Source organism: Apodemus sylvaticus, chromosome 17, assembly GCF_947179515.1.
Source record: "Apodemus sylvaticus chromosome 17, mApoSyl1.1, whole genome shotgun sequence".
Lineage (NCBI taxonomy): Eukaryota > Metazoa > Chordata > Mammalia > Rodentia > Muridae > Apodemus > Apodemus sylvaticus.
The window spans coordinates 2,230,194-2,241,543 of NC_067488.1; the positions used below are offsets into that span (position 1 = coordinate 2,230,194).

At 46.4% G+C, this 11,350-nt stretch overlaps 1 protein-coding gene across 1 annotated transcript in view; it reads left to right on the forward strand.

The window, feature by feature from the left end:
* Laptm4b (lysosomal protein transmembrane 4 beta) overlaps positions 1-6,140 on the forward strand; it is a 44,819-nt gene extending 38,679 nt beyond the window's left edge. Inside the window, exon 7 of the mRNA XM_052161312.1 lies at positions 5,086-6,140. Within this exon, the coding sequence (XP_052017272.1) occupies positions 5,086-5,166 (81 nt within the window). The 3' untranslated portion in view covers positions 5,167-6,140. The remainder of the gene's footprint in view (positions 1-5,085) is intronic.
* The last annotated feature ends 5,210 nt before the right edge of the window (positions 6,141-11,350 follow it).

Consider the following 11,350-nt stretch of genomic DNA (forward strand, 5'->3'; position numbering starts at 1 on the left):
ATAGGACGTGTTCTATTACCACAGGCTTGTGGTAAGATATGAAGAATATCGTTGCTACAGACCCTGTGGTGGAAGAGGCTGCTCACATCAGTGAGGCCAAGAAGCAGAGAGGACAATGGAGACATTCCCAAAGGACTACCACTTCCCTCTAAGCAAGCTCCATTAATGCCATCAGATTAGGAACTCACTGATGAGATCAGCCCTTGTTACCCAGTGACTGGATCCACTAGCTAGGAACCAAGTGAGTCTTGGCAGTGAGGGGAGTCCAGGGTACTTCATATCTAAACCATGACATAGATCATCATTGGACCTTGGAAAACAAGTAGCAACAAATAAAACAAAACAAAACAAACCTAAAACAAAACCCAGACTGAAGAGAGGTGTCTCAGCAGTAGCTGCTCTTCCAGAGCCCGGTCTCTTTCCTAGCACCACACGGGTGCTTCAGAACCACCTCTAACTATAGTTCCAGCCGATCTGACTCAGGCCGTGCACGTGGCACACAGACACACAGCCGAAACACTAGTGCATGAATGTAATAGATAGAAAATGTACACATAACAAAACAGTGAAGAGCTGGGAATAGCCCACTGAAAACTACATATATTTTGATAAGTTGTGTAAACTTCTTGTTTTGTACCAATTCTGTATCTTTAGAAAGGATAAGCAAATGCTTTCTCTAAATACTTATACATCACAGTTCATAGGGCTGATGCTCAGGCTAGACCATCCTTGGCCAGTTGGAGCCTAATCAGTAGTTCTCGGGTGTTCCTGCTCTGTAGTATAACACAGGCTCATGAATTTTCTACACTACCCGTGTGGTGTGCTATTTCTCCAAAGAGCCGTTCTTGTTGGTGGAAAATGATCTCTGGAGGCCATAATGTAGTCCTGGAGGATTGGAACACTCTAAGATTGTTTGGCAAGAACGAGGGGGCTTAATGTTGGCATTCTATTTTAAAAACCAAAATGTGCCGCTGCCTGCCTCATGCCATCTAGAAGGCTGGGGTAATCTGGTTTTTCATAGCACATAACCACATGTGTTTCTCCTTTGCCCATGTCAGTATTGGGCATCCATATTGACATAATAACATGTCATGCCTGGCTTTCACTTCCTATTAAGTATTGGGCCAGATGGCTCTTCTCCCAGGCTAAATAAATCCACGTTGACCTTTGTGGATAGATACTGGAGTTCTTGTTATAAAATAAACATGCTCATCTCCTTTTCTAAGACAGTTTTCATGCTGTGATCTAGATCCATGCTTTCCCAAATTCTGCACACAGAGAAGACAGGACATCATTCCCAGACCAGGTTTAACCTTGCTTCCATTTCTAGCCAGACCATGATGGGAATGCCTGGGGCACACAGTCCCAGACATGATGCCCTGGAGCCTGAGTGAGAATAAATACCCAAGTCTTCATTGTACTAAGTGGCCTGCTCAGTCTCCCTTAAGAGTTTAAGATATCCCAAGGTGCCCCTCTGCCTCTCTGCAGCCGCCTGGCCCTGGCACAGTTGGTGCCTTAGGGAGATGCACCCTCCCTTGTAGAGCCTCTGTTGGAGAAGTCATGTGGTAGATACATTATGTAACATTGTATACATTATGTAAGGTCGCGTTGGCTTCATAATGCATGAAAATGTGCTCCCTGGAGGAAAAGCACATTAACGTGATAAATGCACAGACTGTGGATTTTCTTCATAATTAAGTATTTGCAAATTGAAAATTTTTGAAAACTTAATCTGTGTAACATTGTTTCTCTAACACCACCAAGACCAGGGTCCCAGCAGTAGGAACACAATCCCTGTGGTACTAGGGTTCTTGGAATCAGTGAGAGTTAATATTTAGCTAAAACAGTGTCTAAAAACTGTTTCCAGATAAAAGCATTATAGCCTTAGATCTGAAGGAAGACTCTTAATATTTTAAAGGGAAAATATAACCTTCAAGGAGTCTGTTATGCTATGTCTTGTAGCTGCTAATTCAGATTACCTTAATGTAAGTTTGTTGCTCTGACTTCTCAAAGTATTCTGCTGCATGAGGCTTTCTTTTTAAATCTGTTTTATAATACACTTATAAACACAGTTAAAAGAAAACTTTTGGTTTCTTCAGAAACTTTAGTTGATGGTCAGAGCATCTCCTTAGTAGCCATTGCCCAGCACATTCTCTGGCATACTGCTTTTTTAAAATCTAATTGCTATTCTGATTTTTTTTTCACTTGCTATAAACTAGACGTGGTTAGAGGCAAGTTATTACCAGGCTCTGAGTAGTTTTGTAATCATAGAGAGATAGGGGTGTATGTGATCAGATTGACAGGGAGAAAGATCTTTTATTGGTCTTGGTTCATTCGTCCCCAAGAAACCAGACAGTCAGAGCCTAAGGCATGCATCGTCATCTTGTAGGTTTTGCAGAAAAGTCGTAACTGATGTGCCGGGCAAGCTTGGGGGAAGTCCTTGTCTCCAAGGCTGTTAGAGGCCAGCTTCAGATGTGTTTCAGCTGGATGCAAGAGCGTCTGCTGACCAGGCCAGCTCAGTCAGCCTGCCAGGGTCTGTGTTGTTTGGGTGATGGTATAGCCATCTTCATTATGTGAGTAACTTCCACAGTGCTGACATGAGATGAGATTGCCTGTGGTGCATTTCTCGGAGCATAGCCCACTGTTGCGTGCAGCACGGCTGCAGCTCTTCCCGTGGCATTTGTCATGTGTTACCTGATGAGCTGAATTTCTTTTCCAGATTTTATTTATTGTGTGTGTGGTATTGTTTGTGTGCACATGTGTGCAGGCACAGGCCTGGGGTTAACATTGGGTGTCTTCCTCTGCCTTTTCGCCCTAGGCAAGCACTTTGCTGAGCTGGCCCCTTCTGGGAGTGGGGCATACATGGAGAGGAAAATGGAGTGTGCGTTTGTGTGGAATCTGCGTTGGACACATATAGAGTAGATGCGTGCGCGTATGTGTGTGTGTGTGTGTGTGTGTGTGTGTGTGTATGGTGTGTGTGTGTGTGTGTCTGTGTGTGTGTGTGTCTCTGTGTGTGCGCGCTTGAACATCCTGGCACTCAGACATTAGCTTCTGCTTGGTAGCAGCAACGTTACACTGAAGTAGGATGTGTTCTTGGTCGTCTTTTCCCTCCCATTTATTACGTCCTCATTTATTGACCCCTGCTCCATGAATGGTTAGGTTTTTTTGTTTTATTTTATTTTGTTTTTTAAAAAGAACTAAATGCCAAGTAATAAAAATGTCAAAATAGTTACATTTCATTTATTACATCATGGCTTCCTAGGTGACAAATTTGGTGTTAACCACGTGACAATTGTTTCTTGATGTCCAAGTACCTCATCCCCCTTATAGAGAAGGAGGATGACTGCATCTTCAGTGCCAACAGGACATATTAGGAACTGAAGGGCAGTCCATCCGTCACCATCCGTCACCCATCCGGTCTTTCAGTCTGGACCAGATTCAGCATCATTTAGATAAGAGGATGCTGAGCCTTCGAGATTTAAACTAGTTCCATCTGGAGAATTTTTGAAAGTACTGTGATAGCCAGAGGTATCACGTCAAGAATATTTCTCAGCCAACGTAGACCAGTGAATGAAGGCGTCATCAGCTCAGTGGAGGGAGGGATTCTTCAGGCCTCTTGACTTCAGAGTATTTCTGAGAAAAGACCATCCATGTTGAAATACTGAGTTGCAGTGAAACAGCATTTGGTACAGGCTCGCTTGATAATGAATATACCAGAATGTGAGGGTTCCATCTTGACCGAACGTGATGCTTCCCTGAAAGATAATGTTGTGTTCGGTCTCAGGACATTTTGGGGGAATTTGGCCTGAATGTTTCATTTTGTGAGAAAGGAGAGATAAAGCTGAATATGCTGGCTGCCTTCATTTCTTCAGCAGCCCTACTGCGTTCTAAGATGTCTCCAAAGACAGTGGTAGTTACGGTCAGTTAATTCTTCAGGGAGGCCGCCGAGGACAGTGCAGAACCCATCATTCTGTAGTTAATGTTCCTCCTGCTGTTCGTGGCTTCCAATGGTCATAGATGACCTGACTTGATACATACCCACATGTGTGTGCGGGACCCCAGGCTACACCTGACTTGATACATACCCACATGTGTGTGCGGGACCCCAGGCTACAGCCACATGGAGAGAGCCTTGCCCGAATCCCCTGCTGCCTCTCCCCAGCCTGCTCCTGTAAGTAGACAGTGGCCAGGCCCCTCCAACTTCCCAGAAACCATTCCCCTGCCTGCCTTCTTTCTCCCCACCACAAGTGTACACTCATCATAGCATGAGTGTCAGTGTTCTCTCTAGTTACTCTCACTGCCTCTGGCCGTCGGGGGAGGGGCGCTTTTCTGGTCTGCATTGCACTGCCTTTCCCCCTGCGGTTGATGTCTCTTGTGTTTTGCCTGCTTTGCCTCCTAAGCCATCTGCTCCTGAGCAGACAGACAGCACAGCAACTCAGGGCATTTGTGTTGTGATGTGAGTACCTTCAGTGGCTGCTCCCTCTGGGGAGCCCTGCAGATGCCTCCTTGCCTCCTGGACTCAAGTGCTTGTGTTCTTGTCCCTTTAGTGATTTGTGAAGTATTTAGGACACAGAGGCACCATTAACTGCCCCTTTGAGGAGACAGATAGAAAGCTGACAGGAACAGCGCCGTGTGAGTTGTGGTGTCAGATGCCTTGCCACAGAGCAGCTCCACTGTTGCCTATTAATTTGCTTGCAGCCAGTCCTTGCGGTTGTCTGTCACCCGCTCGCCTGTGAGCCCTGCCAGTCAGATGCGAGATGGGAAGGAAGGCTGCCTGGTTCTGTGTGCCCTGTAGCGTGTTTAGGTCTACACCGGTGGTTTCTGTGGCCGGCTTCGTGGCCGCCCTTGTGCCTGCACACCGTTCTCACCCGCTTCTTCCTTTACATACCCTCTGGCTGTGCAGGTGCATGTAGAACGTGGCAGGAAAGCAGAGGTGGCAGAAGTCTCGCCACAGTTCATACAAAAACATGTCCACTTAGTGGGCTGCAGCCCGGAGTGCCGGTTTTAGGAAGGGTTTAACTGTGTGCGTGCCTGAGTGAGGGATGAACGCCTACTGTTGAACAGTGACTGGGCTCTCCTTTCCAGGTGCTGCTGCCTCCATACGATGATGCCGCTGCTGTGACTGGCACTGCCAAGGAGCCGCCGCCACCTTACGTGTCCGCCTGAAGCTGGTGCCGAGAGCTGAGAGTAGCGGTTTGAGCCCGTAGCTGCAGGAATGATTCCGTGACTTCGCGTCCAGGACGAGCTCTTTGAGCCTGCTTGTCGTTAAAATACCACAGTGTACAATTTAGATGTTAAGTTGAAGCCTCTGTTGTTTGACACACACCCTGTAGCCAAAGCACCAAGTGGCGAGGTCGTAGGATTGTGTTGGTAGGTGTGGGGTACGAAGAGTTCCCAGAGTCTTTTTTAACACTGTAGATGGCGTTCCCCGGCCTGGTTTATACCTGCCTGGCCCTGAAGCCGAGTGGGCAGTCGTGCTTTTCCTCAACCCTTACTGTTTTGAAAGTATAAAATCAAAATTAGATAATACTTGAATCATTCCATATCTGTGATACAAATTATATTAATTGCTCTAATTAGGTAGTTAGGAGCCTTTACATATGTGATATAAGAATTTCCCTATTCTCCCCAAATTCAATGATATTCTGAATTTGTTGGTCAAGGATTTTCTTTGGGCTAAATAAAGACCCCGAGGTACTAGGGAGCAGTGAGGGAGGAGCTGCCCAGACTGCCTGTTGTTCTTGGCTGTGGCTGATATGTCTCCCTGGGGGAAAGGGGGACTCGCTTGCTCGGCCCTGGGAGACTCACACTCACTTTTCCTCGGTGTCCTGCACCAGCAAACCTCTTGCTTTGTGGAGCAGAACAACCCATGTATGTTTAGGAAAAGGTGTTCACACTCTTTTCTTGCAGGGTACAACCCACTTTGAATTTCTGAGTATGCCTAATCATTTATTAAAATGTCATGCAGTCTTCAGGGCGATAAGGAGGAGGCTTACTCCCGTGTGGACTGCTCTAGACTGTCTGGATTGCGAAAGACATGTATGTTCAAGTCTGAGCGCGAGCAGCGCTCCTGCTTGGTCGGTGCTCGGTGTGCTGGACACGAAGGCTTTGCAATTAAAGTTTGTCTGTATCCAAGAAAACCGCTGTGGCTCTGGTGACTGCCTGATGACTGTCCCTGTCCTCAGGGCTACACAGATACACATAGCCAGCCCATTTCACACAGATGTTCTAACACTTAACTGCTGGTGAATTTTGTTGACCAACAACACCCTGTGTCCCAGGTCTCTTACCTGGCCCTTATACAGTGCTTAGCAGTGGAATGTGTGATCGGGCTATCTCCTTGGTACCAACACCTGCCCACCTTTTTTTCCCCTAAGGGGGGAGGGGGCAGGTCTTGCTTTATCCCCTAATGTTGGGATTATATGTATGTTCCTCCTCACTAGGTCACAAGCACCTATTTTTTTTGTTTGTTTGTTTTTTTTAATTTTTTTTATTCGATATAATTTATTTACATTTCAAATGATTTCCCCTTTTCTAGCTCCCACTCCCCGAAAGTCCCTTAAGCCCCCTTCTCTTCCCCTGTCCTCCCACCCACCCCTTCCCACTTCCCCGTTCTGGTTTTGCCGAATACTGCTTCACTGAGTCTTAGCACCTAGTTTTTTGTTGTTGTTTTTTTGATTTTTGATTTTTGTTTTTGTTTTTTGTTTGTTTGTCTTTTTTTTTTTTTTTTTTTGGTTCTTTGAGGCAGGATTTCTCTGTGTAGCCCTGTCTGTCCTAGAACTTTGTAGACCAGGCTGGCCTCAAAACTCAAGAGATCAGTCTCTGCTTCCTGTTAATTGTCAGCTTGATAGGATTTAGAGTCACCTGGGCAATAGGCCAGTATGCATGAAGAGGAGGTTATCTTGAATACTTTAATTGAAGTGGGAAGACCTGCTTACTGTGGGCAGGACCATTCTCTGGACAGCAAAGCTTGGACCCAGAAGAGTGGGAAACGCTGGCATATGTGGCTTTCTCCTGACTGGTGGACACAATTCGACCAATTTCCTCGGTTTTCTGCGGCCTCGCTTGCCTAGCTGTTTCTGTTGATGGCAGTGAACCCTGAAGTATGAGCTAGAATAAACCTTGACATTGCTTTTGCGGGTATGTTATCTTAATTAGACGCAGGGAACTTACCACGAAAGCTGGGCAGCACTATTTTATCCTGGAACCTTAGCCAAGTTTTTTGTATTCATTAGGACTCTGAATTAATCCTGAGAAATTCTGTCTCTTGTGTCTGTAGTATTCTCACAAAGTCAGACACAGTAAGCCTTCTTCAGAGTATTGGAATGGCTTCTATCAAGTAGTTTATGACCCCGTGGAGGGCTCATAAGGAAACTATAGCTGAACACTGTTCCCCTTCCAGATTTTTAAGCACTTTGCCTAATAATTTTTGCAAACGGCAAAATTATTCATCTGTAGTCAGATGAATAGGTGTGCTTGCCTTTGGGGCGGAAGTGCAGCTCTGGGGACGGAATGTGCATGCCTCCGCTGACCCCCATCTTCCTCATCCAGAAACCGGAAGTCTACATGTGGGTGCTTACGCCCCGTGGTTCACTCGCAAGTCTTAAATCCTCAGCTTCAAACTGGGTCCCTCAAAGGTCACAAATGGGACTAGGTTTGTAGCAGAAGGTGTGAGAGGGAATTTTAGACCCCTGCTAGGTTACGGGGAAGGTAACCTGCTGAATGCTGAATTCAGCTTCAGAAGCTGAGCTTCCGTTTGAACCAGCTGCTCAGACTGTTAGAGCAGCTGGGGAGAGACTTAGGTCGGAGGGCCTGCTACCTCCTGTTCTTAAACACCTCAGTGCCTCCCCAGTGAATTCCTGTCCTCCCTCCTCATCCCCCTGCAGCCCTTGAGACCAAACACTTAACGGCCGCTTCCTTTCTTTTCCTTTATTTCAAAGAAAATGCTCTTGTCGCTAAGATTTGTTAGTTTGACTAGTTAACCAAACCACATCCCATTTCATTTGTCCCTCCACCCTAGTAACAGTGTAGTAACAATAATCCTTGGTAAAATCTCAGTAGACCATCTTCAAGACTGTTGCCAATAAAGGCGCTTTCTCCATAGCCAGCTTTTGCATTTGAAGGGGAAAAAGAATCGTGCTGTGCAGAGCAAGCCTCATGATAGCAGAACACTAATGAGATTATAAAAACACCTATTTCCTTCCATTTTTTAAAAAAGAGATGTGTTATTTTTTTGCAGCCAGTGTGGAAGCTGATTTAGATACTGCACTGTTGTGTTGTAGAACCATAAGCAGGCCCAGGGGCTTTGGAGGGGAGAAGGCAGAGATATCTTTGCCAAGGTCTCGAAAGAGCAGCCCTTGCAGAAGAAGTGACAACACAGGCAGAGTCATTTCAGGGCTCCCTGCCTCCAGCCCTAACAACAACCAAAAATAGTGCCTGTGGATGTGTGAAATGGGTCTTGGCAGCGCATAGCTATGTGTTCTGAAAGGGAAGGAAAAGGGAGGTATTGCAGGGATGTCTCCACACCCATGGAATGCACCTCAAGTGTTTCTGCACAGAGGCCAAGTTCTCTGCTAAAGGGCTCCTGGTGTATGGAAGCCAGCCAGGTCTGCGCCCGCCCGCCCGCCTCCCCAGCAGCCCTTGCGTGCCTTCCACAGGCCCGAGCACCAGGACAGCAGAGAACTGTCTCATTAAAGTGGAGCCCTCCCAACCAATAGAGGACTCACGTGCTTTATCCGATAGGTATTTCTGTGTGTTTTGTAGGAAAGTCGTTAGCAGTATAGTTTTGGTCTTAGCCCAGGAACCCTTCAGCGCAATAAAGACCAAGATCAGCAAGTGCTGGAAGGTTTGCTTTGGCTCATGATTTTGGGGATTTCAGGATAGTGTCGTTTGGGCCTGTGACAGGAGCTCCTACCTCACTGCAAGGATGTATGTGGGAGAGAGAAAGACGAGATTTGCACCACCCCCTTCAAGGGTGAGCCAAAGATTTCCAGCTAGACTCCATGAGGACCTAGTCTTCCTTAACACTATTCTTTTTTAAATGAAGTGCTTTGGGCACCAGGGAAAATGTGTTTGAAATTGTTGTGTGTCTACCTGGAGACATTGCTCAGAGGTAAAAAGCTGGTACTGATCTTGCAGATCTGAGTTCAAATCCTAGCACCCATGTTGCCTGTAACTCCAGCTCCAGGGATCCGGCCCCTCTGGCCTCCTCAGGCATCCAGATCAGTGTGCACATACCCACACCAGATCTTTAAGACACAAACGCTTGCTACAATGTATGGGCAGAGGTTGGAGAACAACTTCTGGGAATTGGTTCTTTCGATCACATACACGGAGGTGGGGGGTGGACTTGTGTGTCAAGCCATCTTGTTGGCTCTGGGTTTTTAATAAAACTAAATAAAAAGTAAACCTAATAATTCATCTGTTGGGCTTCCCAACCTAAAAGTGACTTCCTTTAATCTCAAATGGACGAGAACACTTAAAAGAAACGTTCAAAGTTCTTAGCCATCAGGGAAATGGAAATCCATCTTGCAGAATGACTAATATCAAAACCACAAATGACAGCTCATGTAGTTGGGGATGTGGAGCAAGGGAACACTCCTCCATTGCTGGTAGGAGTGCAAACTGGTACAACCACCATGGAACTCAATATGATGGGTTCTCAGGAAATTGGGAATCGATTTACGTCAAGACCCAGCTATACCTACTACAAGGATATTTGCTCGACTAAATTCATAGCAGCTTTATTTGTTTTTTTAAATAAATATTTAAAAAACAAATTTTATTTATTATCTTTATTTTTTCAGGAGGGAAAGGGGAAAGGCTAGTGAGACTCATGAAGACCACAGCTTCTCCATCCACTCCCCTTGCAGCCAGGTCCCCTCAGACTCCAGGGTGTCAAAGGTCCTTGGGGGCACCACATCCTTAGGATAGCAGTGTTATTTGTAATAGAAGCTAGAAACCATCCAGATGTCCCTTAATTGAAGAATGGATAAAGAAAATTGTTGAGATGTCTGTCCCACAAACTATTTTCAAAAAGACCCGTAGTTGGAGCCCCCTCAATATTTACTGATGGGCGAAGAGGGGGGCTTCAGCAATAATATGCTACTCCCCCTGAGGATGAACCCCCCCCCCTGTTCTCCCATTTAGAGAACTACTCCATCACTCCCCTAGTTTAAAGAGTTCTAGCTATCTAGTCCTAAAAAAAGTCAATCCCCTACCCCCCCACCCCCCACCCCGATCTTTTTTCATTCACTGTATCTAGTCGCTGCAGGAATAACTATAGATGTTAGACCTGAACAGCGGGGCTGATTTCCTCTCTCACCTTACACAGTCAGTTCTCTTCCCGGTGTGAACAGTTCCCAAGAAGTGACCCAAACCACACTCAGCCCCCATGTTCATTCCCTAGCAACTGAGGTGCCTCAGAACCGATGGGAACTAGATGTTCTTACAGAGGAAGAAGGTGGTCTTTGCCTTTTCTTCCAAGAAGAATGCTGCTACTGCGTCAAGTCCAGAATAGTAAGAAACAAAATCTAGCAGCAACAATCAGACATCCAAAAACATAGGGGACGGCTGAGACCTCTAGCTCCTGGGTTTTCAGCCCCCCACCCCCACCCCCGTATGGAAGCGGATACTGCCTTTCCTGAAGCCCCTTCATTTTTCTGGCTTTGCTCCCTGCCTCATTAACCTCATCTCCACATTCCTCCAACAATTAAAAAAAAAATTCTCACCAAACAACTAATCAGTTCCTTTTCCAGGATTACCTACCACTGTCTGCAGAGGAACCTGATGCTAAGGACTATCAAATGAGCCCTGTTGGGGGTCAGCTACACCCCCAAACTGATGACACCCCCAGACAGGAGGAAGCAGTTTAAGAGATCTGATGCCCTATTCCCATCTCACCATCAGCCCCCTCCCCTCTTTTTTTTTTCTCTTTATGATAAGAAAAAGAGGAATGTTAGCATGAGGTGCATTTGTGGACAGCCAGAAGCTCTTTACAGCCGGATCCACGGAGGAGACACTTCATCTCTAGGCGACAGCGCTGCTCCTGCATCTGCTGCCATAGCATTTGTCACGCATCCCTTTACGAATGCGTCACGTGTGTCATGTCCGATAAAAGGATCATCCCCCCGGCCTGCAGTCCCTTCTTCCCTCTCACTCCCTCAGAGGCTGCTTCTTCCAATAAAATGTCCCACATGAGACCTGTGGCTGATGTGATTTGTCTGGGGTTGTGTCACATATTCTAACTGTATATGCTGTCAATTAGCTCCCCGGGCTGGGCTGTCGGATCCCTTTGTCAAACTAGACACCGACCTGCTTTCCCTCCTACAGGAGAGGGCTTCCCTCATCT